The sequence below is a fragment of the Sceloporus occidentalis genome, unplaced genomic scaffold, assembly GCF_023333645.1.
Source record: "Sceloporus occidentalis isolate IW3139 unplaced genomic scaffold, rSceOcc1.0.p SCAF_3, whole genome shotgun sequence".
NCBI lineage: Eukaryota > Metazoa > Chordata > Lepidosauria > Squamata > Phrynosomatidae > Sceloporus > Sceloporus occidentalis.
The window spans coordinates 177,733,770-177,756,974 of NW_028316983.1; the positions used below are offsets into that span (position 1 = coordinate 177,733,770).

The 23,205-nt window shown below is 37.7% G+C and overlaps 1 protein-coding gene across 1 annotated transcript in view; it reads left to right on the forward strand.

Moving 5' to 3' along the window:
* Window positions 1–17,826, forward strand: part of RTTN (rotatin) — a 117,528-nt gene extending 99,702 nt beyond the window's left edge. Inside the window, exons 45-49 of the mRNA XM_089516951.1 lie at window positions 3,863–4,065; window positions 10,723–10,990; window positions 13,271–13,374; window positions 15,283–15,352; window positions 17,417–17,826. Coding sequence (XP_089373077.1) covers window positions 3,863–4,065; window positions 10,723–10,990; window positions 13,271–13,374; window positions 15,283–15,352; window positions 17,417–17,499 — 728 coding nt within the window. The 3' untranslated portion in view covers window positions 17,500–17,826. The remainder of the gene's footprint in view (window positions 1–3,862; window positions 4,066–10,722; window positions 10,991–13,270; window positions 13,375–15,282; window positions 15,353–17,416) is intronic.
* The last annotated feature ends 5,379 nt before the right edge of the window (window positions 17,827–23,205 follow it).

The window sequence follows — 23,205 nt, forward strand, 5'->3', positions numbered from 1 at the left end:
AAGATTTGCTTGATAGGTATAGTAATTTCACTTGTGTGGAGAACAATACATTTGGTCTTAAGAGCCTACCCTCACCTTTGCAGGATTAGACCCCAAATTACAAGGAAAAGAGTACAATTAGTAGGCATTTTTGTAGTTCAAGCAGAGAAGGAAACCTAGGTTATAAAAATTTCAGACATAATTGATTCCCCCCCCCCATAAAAATGCAGTGAGCTTCAATCTACAGAGCAGTGTTTAGCTTATAATGTGGGTGGCTAGTTCATGAGCTCACTGAATCTACAGTATGTGACTATATTAGGGTTTCTATCTCCCATGGTGAAATTCTTCTCATTCATGTATAATTAGAAGCTATGAGGTTAATAGCACTATTCCTACTTACAGCTTCTTTTGTAGGAGTATGTTTTAGTAGAGGTGAGTGTAGAATTTGTTCCTAAACCTGACAAGTTGTCATGGAAAACAAATGATTTCTCATTGTTAAAAATAGCTTTATATGTCTTCATGAAAGGTTTAAATTCTCTCGTGAATAAGTTCTGAAGATGTGTTGTGTGTGTATCTTTATAGCTGCTGGTTTAATTTTCTGATAGCTTTATAAAGCATGGCATGATCCAAAGCTCCATATGTTCCCAAGATTCAAATGTCTGAGAAAGGCTTTTGGCATCTGTTTTTGTACATTATTATTATTGTTATTATATTTATTTCTATCCCACACTTTCCCCAGCACTGGGACTCAGGGCACCTTACAACATTAAAAAACAGTGCAATTAAAAGCATACAAAAATATTATCTTAAAATAGAATTAAATTATTGCAATATTTAAACAAGTTACATATTAAAAGAATGAAATACAATTATAAAAATGTTAAAACTAATTTAAAACAATACAGTACTATCCCATGCTTTAAAAACTTTCTGTTTTAAAAGTCTATCTAATCAGGTAGGTTTTAGCCTGCTGGTGGAAGACTAAGAAGGAAGGGGCCATTCTGGCCTCCCTGGGCAAGGAATTCCACAGTCTAGGGGCAGCCACAGAAAAGTCCCTCTCTTGGGTTGTCATCAGCTGTGCTTGTGATGGTGGTGAGACAGAGAGAAGGGCCTCTCCCGAGGATCACAGACCCCAGGCCAGTTCATATACGAAGATACGGTCTTCCAGAAAGCCTAGACTGAGCCATATAGGGCTTTATAGGTCATAACCAGCCTTTGAATTGTACTTGGAAACAAACTGGCAGCCAGTGGAACAGTAGCCTTATCACAAATTGCTTTCTTCAAACAAAGGGAACAGTCAAAAGCAGGTTGTAACATGGCATAGTATATTTAAATAGACCCCCCCCCACTAAATTGTACAAGACATACTTGTGGTAGCTTTAGGGTTGTAACCATGACTAGGATCCAAAGTCTGCAAAACAATTTTATTCATACATTAAATCATATTATGTTCCTCCTGGCTCTCACAGTACACACATACCTTCCCTGTGTAATAATTCATCAGTGAGAAATCCTCAGTATTAGAGATGTCTCCAGATTTTATCATTATGTGAAACCATAGTACTTATAATGTTCTCAAAAATGAGGTAAGCAGTGCAACATTCAGGTTTTTCTCAAGTGAGAATTTTAAAATTAATCCAGAGAAGACATCAAACCTATCCATGTGCCTCTGAAAGGTTTACCTTGCTGCTACTTCAGTGATGAAAAGGAAGGACATGTGTGTTGTATTTCCCTGTCAGGCCAGCCAACATTCAGAAAGTGTTTTACAAAGTGAATTTCTGGCATCAGTTTAACAAGGAGGCATAAATACAAGAGGAGCCATATACAGGATTACAAAAAAAAGACAAGTGGATATTTTGTAGATCATTTTAAAGATAATTTATAAATACACTACATGGATTAGGATTGTTTCAAGCTAGTTTATTCCTATGTATAATAATAATAATAATAATAGGTAGTATTAGTATTAGTAGTATTGAACCATTTTGGCCAAAGCAAAATTTTATATTATTGTCTGTTCGATACCACACCAAATGGATGGTAAGGAGGTGTGGTATCGAACAGACAATAGTATAATATTCTGCTTTGGGGTGTAAAGTCCTATATGGGCTAAAATAAACACACACTGAATCAGTTACATTTATGTTAGTTTTGATTTACCAGATTCCCATGATTTAACTGGTCTGTGCTAGTTGGGTCTACCAACCATGGCTTTCAAATGTCATGCTGTTTTAACCACTCAAGACAGCTGTTTCAATGATACTACACATTAGACCACTTTTGCCATTGATTTGGGAGCTAGAATGTCCAAACAGGATTGTTATGACAGTAAATGACCATACCATTAATATGAGACTAGCCACCACATGATTTTTAAAATTTATATTGGCATTATTTATAAAAGTAAACATTCCTGCCAGATCAACAGTACAAAGTTCGATAATGTGACAGAGTGCCATACTCAGAAATGGCCCTGAAATTTACTTTCAAAGTCATGGTTTACTGTATGTGCTGTATAGTTTAAAGTGCCATAATCACATTAAGCAATTGTGGCTTTTTTTTATTTATCAAGCTTAACATTATATATTTTGAACCTTGGAAGCAGAAAATAAATAATATCCTCTATCTCTTCTGTTTTACAAAATTAAATTACAGTGGGTCCTTGGTATCTGCTGGGGTTTGGTTTCAGGAACCCCCATGGATGCAAAATCCGTGGATGCTCAAATCCTGTTAATTGCAGTGGCATAGTAAAATGGTGTCCCTTGTATAAAATGGCAAAATCAAGGGTTGCTTTTTGGAATTTATATATTTTTAAAATATTCTCGAGCTGTTGATGTTTGAATTCATGGATAAAATTTTTTTGGATATGGAAGGCTGATTGTATACAGTCTTTAGTAGATCTCTCCTTTTCTAATGTTTGCTTCTGTTATTATATAAGTCTATATTCCTGTGTTGCATATCAAAAAGTGCATCCTTCTCCATAGCCAGCACCACAGCTAAAAACTGAAAATTACTCCTTCTAATAGCACACTCAAGTGGTGAGTGTTGACATGATTAGATCCATAATAGCATCATCGAGAAACAAAGGAGAAAATCTTCAGCATGCTCAAGGAACCCCAAAACTTACAGATCCATACACATGCAAAGGTTTTTTTAAAAAAAAATTCTGAAAGGTCAGAATAATTGACCTAACTGAGACTGAGCCTACTCAGTAGCCACATACACCAATTTGAATGAGAGATAAAGACAGGAAGTTGGACAGGTATAGAGTGGAATGCACTGCCTTGAAAGAAATGGCTGGCTGGAAATTGAAAAAGGAGCATTTCTCTTAGGAGATGAAGATACATAAGTACAAGAAGATTGTGATAGCACACAATTGTTCTTCATAACGAGACTTCTGTACAAGTACCTGTTAAAATCTCATTGTCTCTTTCCCTTTTTCTCTGTCTACATTTCTAGCTTCACGATGGTAACTAAAGGCAAAATTGACAGGGTTGTCGAATAAAAACAGCATTATTCAGGAAAAACTTTTTAAAAATCATAATTCTAATCCTCTATGTAAAGAAATGCAGCTATGTATCTACTACGTTCAAACATTTTTAGCTATATTATCTAATACAATATTTTTATGTTTTATATTGCGGGAAGCATAAAACAGGATTTTTCTTCTCTAATCAACTTAGAATAATAATAGAAAGCTGATAAAGTTAAAGCATTTTTTGTATTTTAAATATTATTTTTACAGTTTATCCATATACTTACAATATTTTGAATACCAATATTTTATAAATTAGAATGAAATTATGATGCTTGTTTATATAGAAACTATTAACAATACATGTTTTTCCTGATACTTAATTGCAACCATGTTTGATTTTTAAAGGCTGTGGCTCTCTTTGTACAGCAAGTAGTGGATTGTCTCCCCTTCAGACAGCTCAAAGAACAGCAGCTGGAAACTCACTAATGCACAGCATTGTGAAGTTAGCTTCTCAAACTCTAACTGAGAACTGTGTCATTCAGCAGATGACCTTTAGTCTTCTGGCTAACCTGGTTGTGTCTCATGACTGTAAGAATATTCTTCAAAAGGTAGGTGTACCATCTTCAACTTATTTCTAAGACTCTGAAAAAGATGCATGTTTGGAACAAAACAAAATAAACATGTTAAAACACTTAAGTGACTTCTGATGTTATTTAACTATAGGATTAAAATGCAGAAAATTTGTTACAAATGTTGGTCAGAAGCCAACAGTGTACCTCTACTGATGGAAACTGTACCAGCAATGGGAACAGAAAAAGGATCAGCCCTCTGAATCTCTAAAAACTCTGCTCTGGATTGTTTCTTTGTTCTTATAGAGCTCCTTCTAGCAGTGGAGATGTGTTGCTGGACCGTGGCCATAGTCTGGTCCTATCCTTAATGAAATATTACAGTTGATCATGCATATTGCATCTTTGAATACTTAATGGAGTGGGTTGTAAATCAAGGGTGAGGAAATTATGAGCTGTGGAAAAGATAAAAGGTGTGTATGTAAATGCTTCTGCAAGGCACATTAACTTTCCCTATTTGGGAGTTTCTGCAGTCCCAGGATCATTTTTTGTTTTCCTATTTCAGCTCTATAATATCCTTTTTCAGATAGGATAACAAAATTGTACATACTATTCCAGATATGTTCACAGCATAGATTTGTAAAAGGACCATCTATAACTAGCATTTTATAATTTCATTTTCTTTTCTGATTAAACTCAAGATGGAGTTTGTCATTTTTAACAGGAACAGCATACCAAGTTATCATTTTCACCAAGCTGTCTACCACCATCTCATTCTTAGTAATTCACTGTCAGATCCCAGCAGTGTGTATGTGAAGTTGGGAATCACCCTCTTGGTGTACATTGCTTTACATTGAAGCTATTTACGACTTTTCTTTCCACATCCCCTTTATGTCTTCGAGTAGCTTCAGAAGGAGGGCCAGCATGGTGTAATGGTTCGAGCATTGGACTACAATTCTGGGAGACCAGGGTTTGAATCCCCACTTGAGCATACACACACACACACACACACCTATTGGGTGACTTGGGGCAAGTCACACTCTCAGCCTCAGAGGATGGCAATGGCAAACCTTGTCTGAAGAAGCTTGCCAAGGAAACTATATTATATGTTTGCTTTAGGATTGCCATAAGTCAGAAATGATTTGGAGGCACACAACAACAAAGATTTAGAAGACTTCCATTGACAAAGAAAATAGATGAGAATGTGACAAAAAATCAGACAGGGACAATATTCCTAAGACATCAAAACTGTGCAGTACAATATTACTGTATCTGTAAATCAAGTACCCTTTATCTAGAGATCAGTGTTACTAAAAGATCATTTACTGGTCAACCTACTTCTACATAATGTCAATCATTTGGATACTTGATGTCATGTCATTGAAACTAGTAAATATTGAGAGACATAAAACACAATGAATGGGACATGCCTAAGACTGAACCCAAGGTTTTCTACATTTAATGTGAATGGAGCTTTTTTCATCCATTTTTGTTCTCACATCTCTAAATAATTTTGTGCAGTCAGCAAAAGTGGCCACTTCATGGTCCTCTCCAACTCCAGATGATTTATAAACAAATTTTAAAAATATCAGTCCCAATGAAGATCCCGAGTAACTAACCATTTATTCCTACTTTCTGCTTCTTCTTCTTCTTAAGCAGTTAAAAGTACTTAAGTTCTTCTGTCCTGTGACTGTTAAGCTTGCTCAGGAACTTTTGGTAACGAATTGCCAAAAGCTTTTGCCAGGCACATTCTATGTTAGTCAACCTATTTATTGAGTCAAAATGTCTGTTTTGTGTCTTCTGTGCTCCTAGCTGATGCTGCCACTTCTATGTCACTTCACCAGAATTCAGTGTTGTGTGTTATAAAGTCAAATTATTACTATAATTTGTGCATAAAGCCCAGGTACATTTAGACATTAATTATATGCTTTGTCAATATAATATGCTTTCCTTTGTGGATAGGCATGTCTCAGACCCCTGATCTTCACTTGTGTTCTTTGGTGCGTCTTTTCCCCATGTCAGTGTAGTTGTTATCTTGTAAATGAAAAGTGTGGGAAGTGCCTTTCTCCAGAAATGATTGGTTTGTTTTGATGCAATAATTCTTCTTTTAGTAGTACAGTAATTTCCTCATATGCCTGATGAAGGCTGTCAGAAACTTTCTTAAAGCAGTTTATCATTAGGACAGTTCCCTCCCTCCTCTAGGAACTCATTACTTTCCCTCTTCTTAAAGCAAGGCAGTGGATGGGACAAGGCACTTCCACTGTCTGTTCTTTTCCATCAACAAATAGATCAGAAATGTGAACCAGTTATCTTAATAATAATAATAATAATAATAATAATAATAGGTTTTATTTATATACCGCCCAATCACTGGGAATCCGAGCGGTTTACAATAGAGGGGATAACAGACAGTTCCCTGCCCACAGGCTTACAATCTAAAAGACACGACACAAAAGGAGAAGGGAATGGTGAGAGGGGAGGGAATCAGGTCCAGCATTCTTCTCTCCCTCTGAGGCCTGGACCAAGGCAGATGGACCAGAGGGAGGGCTCTTCTTCTTCAGGCTAGCCCCTGATAGAACTGGGCCAGCCTTCTCTCTCCCCCAGAGGCCAAAAGATGACAGTTAGGGAGGGAGGAGCCTCTTTCTTCAGGCTAGCCCCTGATGGTACTGGGCCAGCCTTCTCTCTCCCTCAGAGGCCGAAAGATGACAGTTAGGGAGGGAGGAGCCTCTTTCTTCAGGCTAGCCCCTGATGGTACTGGGCCAGCCTACTCTCTCCCTCAGAGGCCGAAAGATGACAGTTAGGGAGGGAGGAGCCTCTTTCTTCAGGCTAGCCCCTGATGGTACTGGGCCAGCCTGCTCTCTCTCCCTCAGAGGCCGAAAGATGACAGTTAGGGAGGGAGGAGCCTCTTTCTTCAGGCTAGCCCCTGATGGAATTGGGCCAGCCTTCTCTCTCCCTCAGAGGCCGAAAGATGACAGTTAGGGAGGGAGGAGCCTCTTTCTTCAGGCTAGCCCCTGATGGAACTGGGCCAGCCTTCTCTCTCCCTCAGAGGCCGAAAGATGACAGTTAGGGAGGGAGGAGCCTCTTTCTTCAGGCTAGCCCCTGATGGAACTGGGCCAGCCTTCTCTCTCCCTCAGAGGCCGAAAGATGACAGTTAGGGAGGGAGGAGCCTCTTTCTTCAGGCTAGCCCCTGATGGTACTGGGCCAGCCTTCTCTCTCCCTCAGAGGCCATCTTCTGCCCTTCTGTCTTGGTAAGTTGATGTCAGCATAGTGTACCTTTCAACAGTTAGACCCAGTTATGACTCAGAATGGCTTAAAGCAGCTGCTGAACTGTTAAAGCTAATATATAGATACATATCTATTTCCAATATAATTCATTTCATGGAATCCTAGGGTTGGAAGTGCTCCCTACCATGTAGGAATACACAACTAAAACACACCCCAAAAATGGCCATCTACCCTCAGTTTAAAGAACACAAAAAAGGAGAGTTCCCCCACCTTCTGAGGCACTCAATCTGAACAGCTCTTTGTGTCAGGAAGTTCTTCCTAAATTTTAGGTGGAATTTCTTCTTGTAATTTGAATCTGTTTATAACAGCTTTTCAAAAGTTCTCTTAGGGGCACTAGCAAACTGGTAAAAACAGCATCCCTGTTACAACAAAATCAACAAAAGAAGATATAGAAACAGTAAAATACTTGACCCATAGACCCAAGATAAGAGAGAGCTAAAAAAAACTGTAATTGTTTTTATGTGCCTTCACATAATTTCTGAATTATGGGAACTGTAAGATGAAGCTGTTGTGGAGTTTTGCCTTTGCCTCTCTCAGAGGCTGAATATGACTTGTCCAAGATCACCCAGTGGATTTTCAAGGCTGAGTGGGAATTTGAATCCTGATCTCCAGAGTTGTAGTCCAGCACTTAAACCATTACACCATATTGGCTCCCCCAAAATTGTAGTAGCTTAGTCTAAAAAAGATCTAAATGGCTGGTATATTAAACCTTTCCCTGATGCCAAAAAGAAAGCAGAGAATGTACCAGTAAAGGCTCTGTGGGATGGGTGTTCCACTACCTGGACCTCTGTGGTCAAAAAGGCTCTTTGTTCCTCTGAAGTTGAAGACACCAGGGACACAGTGTCATATGAAAACTTGATGAAATAGATTGTTCTCATCTTAGCAACCTCTGAGCCAGTACAGATGACCAAGCTGTAGGTGACATTTTCAGTCCTGTGTACTTTCATCATCTGTCTCATTCTATAAATAGCATGTAGATTCTATCATACATTCTCTCTGTACATGACTGAAAGACAAAAGAAAGAATAGATGTTATCTCTGTTAATTTCATCCAGAAATCCTGCTCTTCATAACCAGCTCAGGCACTTTACAATTCTACTGTAATATTACATGGGAGAAAGATATGTTAAATAACAAAATGGCCTAGCACTATGAATTGGGGGAAATTAAAAATCAGATTAAGTTCAACAAATGCCTATGTAACATTGGAGAAAGTAGCTGTTAAGATTCTGTATATTTATGACCCAATTTCCTCTAAAGCAGTGGTTCTCAACCTTCCTAATGCTACGACCCTTTAATAAAGTTCCTCATGTTGTGGTGACCCCCAATCATAAAATTGTGGTGTCTCGGTTCCTAAGACCATTAGAAATATGTGTTTTCCAATGGTGTTAGGCAACCCCTGTGAAAGGGTCATTCAACCCCCAAAGGGGTCGCGACCCACAGGTTGAGAACTGCTACTCTAAAGAGTGCACCTCAAGGTGGCTAAAAATAATTTTACAAGATGCAACCAATTTAGGTAAATCATGAAATAATTTAAAAGCACAAATAGCACGTGGACTTCCTTTTCTTAAGTGAAGTACAGTGTGTTGCTAACTTTTCAGACTTTCTAGAAAAGAAGCTATTGGTCAGTAATAGACCTAGGAAAGACTCTTACCTGAAATTCTGGAGAACAGTGACATGACAACATTGAAAATATTGAATGAGATACAGTGGTTGAAAGTGATATGCATCTTCTTAAATACATTTGTTTTCCTGATGGTATCTTTAAAAGAGAAGAAAGCCAGCATGGCATAGTGGTTTGACCGTTGGACTAGGACACTGGGAGACCAGGGTTTGAATCCTGGCTCGGCTATGGAAACCCACTGGGTGACCTTGGGCAAGTCACACTTTCTCAGCCTCAGAGGATGGCAGTGGCAAACCCCCTTTGGAGAAACTCGCCAAGGAAAGTCCATGACAGGTGAATGCCTTAGAGTTGTCATAAGTCAGAAATGACTTGAAGGCATAGAACAACAAAACAAATCTTAAAAGAGGAGAGCCAGCGTGGTGTACTGGTTTGAGTGTTGGATTGTGGAGACCAGGATTCAAATACTTGGTTGGCCATAGAAATCCACTGGGTGACCATAGACAAGGCATACTCTCAGCCTCAGAGGAAGGCAAAGGCAAACTCCCTCTGAACAAATTTTGCCAAGAAAACTCTGTGATAGGTTCACCTTAGGGTCTCAGTAAGTTGGAAATAACTTGAAGTCACACAGCACACTACTTTTAAAAGGTATGCAAAGGGATCTTGTAGAACCTTTGAAAGTAACTGATAGAAAGAAGCTGGTAGCATGAGCTTTTGTAGGCTTGAGCCTACTTCTTGAGATGCATGTGGTGGAGGAAGAAGACTCAAGTCTACGAAAGCTCGTGGTACCAGCTTCTTTCTTTCAGTTAGTCTCAAAGGTGTTACCATTGCTCCAAACTAACACAGCTATGTCTTTGAATTGTAAATCTTTGAAATCCCGCCTCAATCCATCTGGGAAAGGCGGGAAAATATAAATAATAATAATAATAATAATTATTATTATTATTATTATTATTTTAAAAGAGACTTTTACAATCAGAGTATTTCTCTGTCAAACTGGTAAATGAACTGATACATGTTCATTGAATTCCACATGTTTAATAAGTGCAAAAATTCTAACAACCCTGAATTCACTTGTCATTTTATATCTATAGGAACCATCTGGCAATCCAAACTTACATATTTTTTGCATCTTTAGGCTGATTCTAAATATACACACATCAAGGAAATGTGATGACAGAGTAGAATAGGAAACATGAATAGTTATGATAGCTATAATAAGCACTTGCTGTGTTTTCAATATGTTACTGGTATGGCTTTTCTGTTTACAGGATACATGTTTCTCACTTAGCTGTGGAAAACGTGAGAACAGTATTCCTCAGTCTATATTAATTTTACTCCAGACTTTGCACACAGGAATTTATATGTTTTGTCTTTCCTTATTTTTTGTCTTTCTGTGTTACAGTACAGTTCCCAATACACTTCCATGCTGTATTGTAAGAGGTCTTCCACTAGTTTCTTCAAAATTCACTGAAGAGCTCTCATAATTTTTTGTCCTTTCTCCACATGTTTAATTTCAGTGCATTTACTAATCATACGTTAATCGCTAGCTGAGTGGTACATATCTACAGTGAACTTCATCTTGAATATAACTTCATCCATAGTAATATCAATTAATTATTGAACTTTATTTTTTCCAAACTACTATGCTGGATTGGCTAAAGAAAGACAACAATTTTATTGCATTTTTACCAGCTGACTGTATAATTAACTGAAATTGTGAGAATTGTTAACAGAACTCTACAAAGATGTTGTTTAGTAATGTAGTATATTTTACTCTTATTGTTTTCCAGAATAACTTTTTACAGAACTTTTTATCACTGTCATTGCCAAAAGGAGGTAATAAAAGCCTTAGTGCACTGTCTGTTGCTTGGCTAAGACTGCTTTTGAATTTGTCATTTGGAGAAGATGGACAGCAAATGATTATGAAGCTGAATGGTAGTTTAGATCAGCTTATAGAGATGGCCAAGTACAAACACCGAAGTAATCCATATATAATCCTTCTGATTTTGCACAACACTTGCTTTAGCCCAGCCAACAAACCTAGGATACTAGCAAACGGTAAGTGCTGAATGTTTTGCTTATGCTTTGGCCATGATATAGTACTGATGTTTAACAGTAATATAAGTTTCTGAGAATCTGTTTATAGATATTGTGTATGAATATACATATGTCAAGGTCCTATACACTTTTGGCATAGCATTTTATGTCAGTGCAGTTATGCTGGATCCAGAGTTGTACAGCCAGCTGCATGAGGTTCAATGACCTTGAAGTCATCCACTGTCTTTGCCAAACAGAGGTAATAAAAGCCTTAGTGCATTGTCTGTTGCTTGGCTAAAACTGCTTTTGAATTTGTCATTTGGAGAAGATGGACACTGGCAACAATTGACTCCCATCCTACCCAGTACATCAAAAGGGAGGAATTGAGCAAGATATGTGCTTGTAAAGTGATCCATTGTGCTGGGGTCCACACTGAGAAAGAGCACCCTCATGCACTCTTGCTTCTATGGTACTGTAATACCCTAACAGGATTATGGCCGTAATCTTCATACATCTATGATGTGTCTATTAATTTGAGATTTTCAGCTGAAGAATTTTGTAATATATTATTATGGAATTAGAACACACTGTAAGCTTTAATACTCAAATTTAGAAAATCACTAATGTATTTATTGAATTTATAAACCACCCTTTAATACGAGATTCTTAGTGTGCAAGCTTAAAGAGGAGAACATGTATAGTAAAAACTAAGAGGAAAAATTGCAGAACAGAAACCATAAAATAAGTAAATTTGTGGAGATTCAGGAGAAAGTATAGAAAAGAAATCTATAAAAATTCTTGAATACTGGACCAATGTTAGAAAATGAAACAGCTGGAAGGTCTTCAAAGACACACAGGCAATTCAGAGCATTGGACTAATATAAAGGTTGCCAGAGCAATGACAACTGTGGCCTGGAAGGATTGCTGTACCTGTGATGACCTTTGTAATTGAAAGATGTTGCATGTCACAGGTGCCATTTTCTCCTGCAATGGCAATAATAGATACCACACAGCTTTTGTATCTACATAATAGGGATGTCTGTGCTTGAGGTCTGCGGATATGCATAGGGAGCTAGTGTAGTGTAGTGGTTTGAATGTTGGACTATCTGGATGGATATGCGGATATCTGTGGGAGATAGAATCCTGCGTGATGGATGTTCCAACTCCCACAAGAATGTATGTAGGCCTAATTACCCTAAAGGCATCAGACTGATATTGAAAGCTAAGCAGGGTCAGCCCTGGTTAGTATTTGGATGGGCGACTGCCAAGGAATACCCAGTGATGTCAGCCATATTTCAGAGAAAGGAACTGGCAATAGCATTTCTGTGTATTCCCTTGCCTAATTCATGGGGTTGCCTTAGGTCAATAGGTAATTGTAGGGACATGCGCACACAGGCACCTACACCTCAGCCATCCATACCTGTGGGATGTGGGAATGGGGAAGCAGCTTAAGGTAACAATGACAGCTTAAGCTAACAGTAACAACCCTGCTGTGTTTTTTCAACGTGGACATCCCAAATGCCAGGAAATTAATGCTATTAAGAGCCATTCACATTTTTAGACAATATGATATGATATCCTATGCTGTGGTTAATGCCATCTTCACCAGTGCCTTGAAGCTGGATAACTGTCAGTGGCAAAGTAGTGGACCTAAATCCCAGGTTTGCCTCCTCAGTGAATAAATGCATTGTTTATATGCAACCAATCTACCATTCTACATTAAAAGTATTCAGCTGGCAAGAAACACCATCCACGTAGAATGATAGAATGGGAAGGAATCTGGGAGGTCATCTAGTCTTATAAAGATATTGGTGTCTTAATTCTCTATCAGTATCTGTTACACTCAAAAAATGAATTAAATGTTGTATGCTTCTTTGTTGTACAACTTTTGTGTCTCCTTACTAGCATTCAGCAGCTGGAAAGATATTCTTCACATATACTTTTGAATACCTGAAATATCCTGGCTGTATTTATTATGTTTAAATTTATTTTTACAAGGAACAATTTTTAATGTAGACATGGTCAGGGATTAGTTCAAAAAGTATTATGATATATATAAACGTAACTCTTTATGTGTCTATGTGTGTTTGTGTCTTGAAATCGCCTGTTAACTTATGGTGACCCCAAGAGTTTCATAAGGTTTTTTTTAGATAAGGTATATTTAGAGGTGGTTTTGCCCAGTTGTAATATTTATCACAGAACGAAAGAGACAAATTATCTACAGAATGCACTAGAACAGCTGAAAATGTGATAGAATGGCCTTTTGTTAAGTACATGTGTGGTCTTTTGTCTTCCTCATAGATAAAGCAGTTGCATTGCTATCTGCCTGTCTGGAAAGCGATAGCCCTGTATCTCAAAGAATAGGAGCATCTGCACTTTGGGCTTTGCTTCACAATTACCAGAAGGTTAGTGTTCTAAAGACAATGTTTTTCTGCCGTCATGTTGTTGCAGAAGCATTGTAGGATTTATTTATGTATTACATTATATATCACATTTCCATTATTATGGTCAATGTGACTGATAACACAGTGCTGTGTAAATTAGGTTGTTGGAGTTTTTTTAATGGATGCTCACAGAAAATTTGGTTAATCTTAGTTTACTCAGCTAAGATGGTTGATTTTAATTCATTGTTAAAATAAAAACCCTGGAGAAATGTCATAGCAAAGCACATAGTGTTTGTGCAGAAGGCAGTGAAGTTTCCTTCCACAAGTCTAGTTGCTATGCCTAAATCTGGATCCAACCCATGATACTTAGTCCACAAAACAGTTGTCTTACAGGCCTCTGGAGAGAGCTAGAACACAGCAGTCATTGTGTTAGGGTCTAAACGTGAAGAATTTTTGTAATGTGTAGAAATACAGCATCCTTGGTGTAGACCTGTCAATTCTGTTAATGCCGACACATAACTAGAACTCATCCCTCAAGTGTCTTTCTCTTCTGCTAGCCACTTTTCTACTATATAAGACACTACTGCATTTACACCCATCCTTTCTTTTGCTACCATACCTGTGACTAGCTCTTCCATATGGTTCTTCTGAGTTTTGCCAGTTACCATGTGTCCTTATCTGCTCATTCTTCAGAGCTTCTGTAATGTTTTAATCCTACCAGACTAACCGCTGTCTTCTCACAGCAACTGGTGTAGTAGGTTTCCTGAGGCAGTGGAATGTTTATCACTATCCTATCAAATCATCCAGCTTCAACAATTGGTGTCAAGAGCTTTACTACTAACATCCCAAGCTGGAGAAGGTATACATAGTTCAGTGATCTCTTGCAGAACATTCACTGCATTGCAGTGACTAAGAACATGGCCACTGTTTCAAACCAACTCAAATCTGTATCAAGTTTTTGATGGGCATGTAGAATAAGTGTGTAATTCTAGTTCTCGCCTCAGTCCTGCTGTCCTGTTACTCCCCCGTTTCCCATCTTCCAAGCCTGACAGAATCGCAGTGGAACTTTGTTAATGCTGTGTGCCTTCCAGTCTTTTCTCAGTTTTTGCAACTGAGAATGTATGACTTGCCTAAGGTCACCCAGTGGGTTTCCGTGGCCGAGCAGGGAGTCAAACCCTAATCTCCAGAGTGATAGTCCAATGCTCAATCCACTGCACCATACAATACTATAAGTATTCAAGTCATTCTTTTTACACAGAATCTTCACCTGCACTGTATTTCTTATTTACAGTCAAGTGTGATAAAATGTTGCAAACCTTTTTAAAAAGTTACTTCCTCATTACTATTTTTCTGTCCTGATCACAGTTAGTTAATGAAGCTTCTAATAGTGTTAAGAAGGTGTATGTGTTTAAAATGCTGGTTCTTTCTCTGCTCCTGGCTTCTGCATAGGGGCTTATACAGTGCAGAAATCCATCAAATTAACACTGGTATATGGCAGCATAATAAATTATCCTGTAAATTAGGTGATGCATAGTTTTAAAATATGTTGTTTATTGTCATGTTACAGACAGCCTATTTTTGTTCTTGCAGTATTGTATTCATCTAGAAATTGGTAAGTGTGTCACTCACAAGGCAGCTTAATATTCAGTGGAGATCTTCTGTTGTGCTGAGCTTTGCAAACAGCCATGTTTGGGGATATTGTGCTTCCTTTGATGACTATATCTTACTGTATTATTCTCTCCTCTCCCTCTCCATAGCATTATTTGCAGTGGTATGCTCACACATTGCAATCTTAAATTTGAGAGTGTCATAGCCTTATGGCCAGCTGCCAAGAAAGAAATACAAGAGAAAGGAATGAGTTTAAGAGCATCAGCATGGGGGATTAATGCAGTCATTGGACTGATCTTTTTTCCCTTTTTTGTGCTACAGGCAAAAGTGACTTTGAAGAATTCATCAATAAAAAGAAGAATAGACGAAGCTTGCATTTCAGTGAAGAAAAGTATGTTTTAATGGAGAAAGTTTAGCTTCCATCTCACAGGAATAACTGTTTCTATAATTGTTTTGTGAAAAGATTATTAATATTCAGCACTGATCAAGAAAAAATGTTTTCCAGTCTGATCATTTATTCAAAAGTCTCACTGAGTTCAGTGTATTTTCTAGAAAATGTACATAAATCAACAAACTTCCTGAAACTTTATGAACTTGAGATGGTTTTCCTAAAATCTGTATGTCTTTTTATTGCAAGGAAAAGCTCTTTAAAGGAAAGTTTTTTAAGATTGTTCTCAATATTATTTATATTTTTCTAGCTTCCTTTGGCCTTTCCCAATCTTACATTGTTTAAAATCTTAAAGGAAAGCCAGAACATAGATGAAATTCATTTTAAAATGTGTGTGTGTGTGTGTGTAAAATGAGCATATAAGGTTTTATACTGAGAGAAAATCCAATGTTTCCCGTACACATGCCTGTGGATTATAATTTGATGGCCATCTACTCTAGAGCAAGGGTGGGAAATTTATGGACTTTCTGATGTTATATGTGATATAGGCATACATTCTTTCCACTGAAAAAAAATTCATTCCACTGCTAAATACATAGTCCTGTGTGCAAAGCCTGTTAAGGGCTGAAACTCATTCTCATACTAGTTTTCTGCATAGTGCAACAGCTGTGTAATTGCTCTGGGATTAGTCAGAACTAATGCTTTCAGAGTTTAACATATACTTAAGTTGTTTCCATGAAATCCAGTACAATTTAAAAGTTCTTTTTTAAAAACAAATTTTATTAAATGATAGAACATTACATATTCGTGACAACTGTATTTCATATATTACAATGAAGCATAATCCCTATTTGATTTCCTGTGTATCTATAACATTGAATGCTGTATTTCATCCAAGTACATTTCAGTAGTCTTATTCTCTACAATTTAAAAGTTCTTAACTTTGACTAGATTATTTCCAATGTCACTTGTTCAGTTCATCAGTTAGCATGCAACGAATGAAGGGATTTGCAGGCTTTATTGTATGCTTAGCAAGTAACAGATTGGTTGTGCATACTTAAGCAAGCCTAGGTTTACCAAGGAAATTTCATCCCATAACAGGGCATGTAACAATATGAATAATCAACCCTTCATGCTTTTTTGTGTGTGGGTGTTCTAAGGGTAAATGAAAAGAGGTTATCCTCTATTTTCCATATAGATAATGTTGGTAGTTTGTTACTAACACAGACCAACACTATTTTAGGATTTCCTTTCCATTGTTGGTGGTTAGTGGGAGGAAAAAAACCTACAGGGTTTATGGGCTTTTTACCTGAAAGAAGTAATAGGCGGTGGCAGTAGCTGGCTCTCTTCTAGGGCGGGAGGGGAGGCTACACCCCCCAAGCATATAGAAGGCTGTGTATTAAATAAAAGGCTCAACCTCAGAGAGCATAATAAGCTAATTGGTACTGAATTGCAGTTGGAGTAAAGTTTGATTAAAGGGTCTCAGTTACATGTGTTTTATAGCATTGTAGTGTATCCCCTCTCCAGGTTGCTCACTCAGACACCTACTGTTGGAGTCATGTCACTCCCTAGGTTTAGTCACCATTCCTGAAATGTCACAGATAGTCAATGATCCAGATCAGCCAATAGATGGGCTCAATGGAAGGCATCTTCTAATGTTTCTAAAGAAAATTTTATTTTAGTAATAATTACATATGAATTGTTATGCTACTCACAGAATTATGTAAAGAAACAAGAGGATCCATTTTAATTGGACAGTTTTGACTTATTTGTATCTTTAATTATGAGAGTGATAGCAATTTATAACAAAGGAGCCCTGGGGGCGCAGTGGTTAAATGCCGATACTGCAGCCACTCACTCTCAATCGCAACCAGAGACTCAGGGTTGACTCAGCCTTGCATCCTTCCAAATATAAATTGCTAAAATGAGTACCCAGCTTTTAGGGGGCAATTCACTTAAAGTTGTAAACTGCTTAAAGACTGCTTAGTGTGGTATGAAGTGGTATCTAAAGGAAGCTGCTATTGCTATTGCTATATTTAAAATTATTTCATTTTTCTCCCCTTTTAGCTCTTCAAATGGGACAAGAAAGCCAGCAGGATGTCTACCACTTAAAATGTCTGGAAAATCTTGTTCAGCTTCTCAGCAGTTAACACATCCCATCTGATGAATGTTCTGTGTCATAAGATTGGTTTCACTGAAAGACACCAGAACCCAAATGGAAATTTAAACCTAATTTGTTGAAAAATCCACTAGTGAGAAAAAGTGCTAATCCTTTTGCATAACGATCCAAAGAAGGATTTTTAATCCTGTGCCAAAGAATGTACAGTTAACATGTTTGTTTCTCTGGAAACGTTCTAATTCTAGTATCGTCATAAGTGACAGATGGAAGAACAGAATGGAAAGTATAACTTTTAATGATGTAAATTGTAATTATGTAAAAAAATTAATCTCAGTATATGAGTTTATATAAATAAAGATGTGAGCAAAATTTGATTGTCTTATTCTTATTGGTAGCAGAGGGATGGAGAATCTGGCTGTCCATATGTTTTGGACTACCATCTCCCGATGTCCCAATCAGTGTGGACAATGGGAAGGAGCCCTATAATGTACCATACAAAAGAGCATGGCAACTGAAGGGTGATTTTGAATGTTATCACATGGTGAACAAAGTATGAGGTAAAAAGAAATGGTGGTGAGAGAAATGTTTATTGATTTATGAGAGAAGATGGTGGTGCTTATATTGCTGCATGGAAGCATTGTAGCCTCTCCAAAGAAATGCTTAAAACCTAGGATTCAGTAAATTTTGTGAAGAGGAAACGTCATGACATGTAAAGGCCAAAAAAGGGAGATTTGAGAATGCTGAGTGCAAATACGATAAAGCATAAATGTACAAATTTGATTATTGTTTTGTTTTAAACTGGTGCTAATTTCTTTGATTCAAAGAGCCATGAACATCCTCCAAGTTTAGCACACCCCTCAAATATGGTATGAGCAACTTGTTTTGGGCTCCTTGGGAAGACGGGGATTAGGAGAGAGTCACAAGGTCTACTTTCTCAATGCCTTCAGCTACTCTTTGACTGGTTTGTCACCATACAGACTGTATTAAGTCTACATATGTGGAAAATATTTAGTGCATTCTGTTTTGGTATACATAGCTTCAGAGAGCAAGAGTGAAATGTGACTAAGAATTATTTTGATGGTTTAAAGGAGAGCTGGGAGGCACATGGCTTTCCAGACGTTAAACTGCTACTCCTATCATCCCTATTAGCCAATGCAGCTCCTGATGAGAGATAATGGGAGTTACAATCTAATAACATTGGCAGGCTCCACATTTCCTTCATCCCTAATATAAAAGTATTATGTGCCTATATTGGGTCCACCCAAAGTACTCAACTTCCCTTGATTCTGAAAAAAAGCAGTCTCAGATGATTTGTTCATTTTCTGGCAAAGTAGGCAGCAACTACAAATCCATGCTTTAATGATTTTCATTATATAACTGCCTACTTTTTGTAAAAAGTAACTAAATGTTTTTTCATTTTGCACTCCTACTCCACCATTCTGCTTTCAGTTGCTCCATTTGTTCTACGCTAACTTTTTCATACAATTTAGTAAATGGAAACATAAAATAGAATGTTTAAAGGAAAACAGAGATCATAAAAAAGTTGTGGATTGATATAGGAAAATATTTTCTAAGCTGGCTGCAAGGAAAACAGATTGCAGGTGTACATTTTTTGTCACATCAGACTGTTGAATAGTTTTCAAAATGGCAGGGAGGAGGTTTTGTCAGTGTCGTATATAATAGCTGTTTAGGTCCTTATCCTATGGTGCTAAATTAAATACTTGAAAGAATCATGCTGGATTAGACTCCAGGCATTTGTAGTCCAGCAAACAGTTCACACAGTAGCCAATGAGAATCTCATCAGTGGGGCATGAGTACAACTGTCTGATGTGAGAAAGTCAGGATCTGAGCCTTCTTTTTTGGTATTTTCTGTTTCTGTTCTGCTTGGGAGCCTGAGTAAAAATTATTAGAAGTGTACACAATAGGCTTTACAAGAATAGGGATTATAAGAAGGTTTTTCCCCACCCCTCTATCATTACACACTCACACATATATAGCCAAGACCCCTAAGAAAATGGCAAATGCTATCACAGGTTTATGTGTATGTGTGGGACAAGGGGAACAGCTATATTCAACAGGTAGAGGAATTTTCCATGCATAGTGAAAATAACATGTGCCTGTGGCTTGCTAGGTGAAAACCACAGATCTGAAGATAATCTGTTTTGTCTGCAACTGCCAAAGAGGAAATGGTAACGGTTTTTCACAGAAAGGGAGAGGGTAATTAAATCCAGACAGCCACTTCAATAAATTAAATGACACACAAACAATTAAATATCCTGTATGATTGCCAAGTATAATTATTCCATCGTTCTGCTTACATGTGTTGTAAATATTGAGTGTTTTATGTTGTCATAGCTCAGAGGTTGGGTCCAACAATCAAAATGAAACTTGTGTCTCTATTTGACCTGTGTCCCACCAGGAAATGACATTTTTGGATGGTTTAAAGCAGAGCTGGGGGACACATGGCATTCCAGATGGTTTCTATTACCACAGGCATCATTGCCTTGTGAAAACACTAGTGCATATGGTCACTCTCTGAGGTTTGGTCCTTGGCCAAAAAAATAAAAGAATAGTGAAACAAGCTGCTTTTTTGACTAGGAGCCAGCTGTACACCATGAACATGTAAAATCTTCAGTGTTACTGTGTCCTGACATGTAAAGAAGAGTCCTTTCTGGTGGTGGTGTGACACAGCGTGAAGGAATGCTGCCATGATTTAAAGATGTTGGCATCTTGCATTGAAGTTAGGGATTCAGAACCTAGGTTGAGGATCTGTAATTGCTCCACGGTCACTATGTATTTATTATTGCGGTCCTGTTGCCACAATTGTAAATGCCCCTCAAAAACCCACCCTCAACCCAAAGGAAGTTGTCATTCTGAAGCATTACTCTCACCTGCACTGCAGACTTCTGTAGCATGGACTGGCTTCAGTCAGGACTCTAAAATGTGTGCAAGGACAGGATCTGAAATCAGTAGGAAAAGTTTATTATTCGTTCATTCAACTTATCATTGTCTCTTTTCTCTTGGCATGGGTTTAAACAAAAGCAATCTTATTTTTTAAAAAACAACAATATTACTTATTTGAAATAGTTTAAAACATAGTAAAGAAAAGTAAGAAAGCACAGCATAATATATTAAATGACCGTTCATCTGACAGTTCCAGGAACAGGTATAGCTGATGCACTCATTTAAGCTGTGTAAATGCGCTACCAGCCATTGCCAAAAAGTTCCAGACTCAAAAATGAGTCCAGGAGTACACATAAAACACAAAGGTGATATTTCAGCAAAAACATGACCTCATCTGACTAGATGAATCCCTATTTTTTTTAAACCAGACATGCCTCTGTCTTTCCTGGATTATGGTTCACCTTCCAGTCTACAGTCCAGTCCATTACCAACATCAGGTAGCACCCAAACACCTTCTATGGGAAAGATACAGTCGGTTGTCATCAGCACACTAGTATCATCTGACACTAAAACATCTAGTGGATTTATGAGTCTGTTAAATATCATGGGGGGCTTAAAGAAGAATGAAGGAACATAACAGTAGCCTATTAATATCAGAAATGAGGGAAGATATCCATTATATTTGTAGGAAAAACAGTGGTTTTAAATAGAGTGATTTTACCAAGTTCATTCTTTCCATTCTTGACATTACCTCCTGCAACTGAGAATAATAAATACAGCATTGGCAAGTTATGAAATGTATATTGTGGTAACAATATAGAACAGCTGATCAAAACCTTTATCAGAAAACAACACAACATATTTTGTTAGTATTAAGCAATAAAAAACAGCTTAAAGAGTGATACAGTCCAAATACAGTAGGAATAATGAAGCAATTTATCTATGGGAAATGTTTATGGGAGTTAATTTTGTTCCTTTCTATTTCTCTCTCTTCCAGTTCAAAGGTATTATAGAAAAATTGTCCACAAAGTGGAGAGTAAATTTGCTGCAGTCTTGGCCTCAGGTTTCCCACTACTGACATCTATTACTACTAATGAGTTTTCAAATGAAGACTGGGGTAGAACTATTAACATCTCATTCTGGGAAAAGGCATTACTCATTTATGTCCCAGGTACAGAAGGCAATGGGGAAAAGATCTATTATGGCTTAGTCTCAGAATGGATCAATCAGATCCAGTTATGGCTGTTTAATGCGATCCCTTCTATTCTCATCAGTGCAAGTCTTAAAGAAAACTTTAAAATGGTTTATCACTGGTACCGTGCCCTATGTTAAGAGCAGTGAGTTGGGGGTTTTTTTTGGGGGGGAGCCCTTAGGCACTAGCTCTCTGGAGTATCTTACAGACTGAAGGTTTCAAAAATGAGTAGTTTTTTAAATACACACACACACCTCACAATGGGGGTGTATACCAGTCTGTGCCCATTTCGCACAGTCTGCATTTAATAGAGATGAACAAGACAGTTAAGCACTGATAGGTCTCAGTCAGTGAAACTATTTCCTTGTCTGAGGTGGGAGGTGAGGGAATTTCCAATCTTGTAGTTTAAAATGAGGCTTGGCTTTTTCAAGATGGACAAAGACTCCAGGCCAGCATCAGGAGCCTTAGTTTGGCCATCATGATTTTTTTAGACTGTGGCAACAGACAGCTTTTCTGTCTTATGCACTGAAGTCTAATGTTCACTTTTACTGAACATACCTCATTACATCCATATAAACTATCCAAGATCTGCAGGAAAAATCATAGAATCATAGAGTTGGAAGAGACCACAAGGGCTATCCAATCCAACCGCCTGCCATGCAGGAAATCATAATCAAAGCATTTCTGACAGATGGCCATCCAGCCTCTGTTTAAAGACCTCCAAGGAAGGAAGCCATGCCCTGTTGGAGCTGCAGATTTTTTGTTTGTATGTTTTGGCAGCTTGATAGCATATTTTCCATTTTTCTAATAACAATAACAAAATAATTTATAATACAGAGCTTTTGATGGAAGTATTGGATGTACTAGGCACAATTTGACACATAATCCTAAAATCTTTTGAAATATAAAGTTCAAACAGATTTCTAAGTCATGCAGAGGGAAAGCAATATCTGCTCAATGATACGCTGGGGAATGTATGGTGTGTGGTAGCAAATATTGAGTCAACATATAAGAAAAGAGAATGACACTTATTACAGAAGCAAACATTTACAATGATGTGCACTTTATAAAAATTAAAAATTATTGGAATGAAAAGATCACTGATTTAGTTTATTGGCTGAATTATACATACAAGGGGTTTTTTGTCCATGAGCCCTTATATTCCTTAAGTAATTTTTATTTTCATCCTTTTCCCCCTTCTTCCATAGGTTGGACATCCCTAATTTGGAAATACTAGATACAAAAATACTAAACTTTTTTTTTGCTGCTAGCCATCTGCTTCTGCCTTTGAGGTGGCAAAGGTGGCCCTCCTTCTTGCTCGTCTCTCATATCCTCGGTCTCCAGCCTCCCATTTCATGCATAACACAGGCAGCAAACAAATGAGATGTGAAATTGGAGAGATGCAGGGCTCTATGAAATGGTGGGAGGCATGGATTCATACCAACCATGATTCTTAGGATTCCTGCCATTTCACAGTTCCTTAGTCTCCAGCTGTGTCTCTCTCCAGCCTCACAAATACAGTACTACTAAGCTACTTGTATTGCGTGTTGGGTATGGTTATTATGTATGTGCAAATACAGGTATTCAAAAAATAAAAAATATGAAACACCTCATCTCAAGCATTTTGGGTAAGGGGTGTTC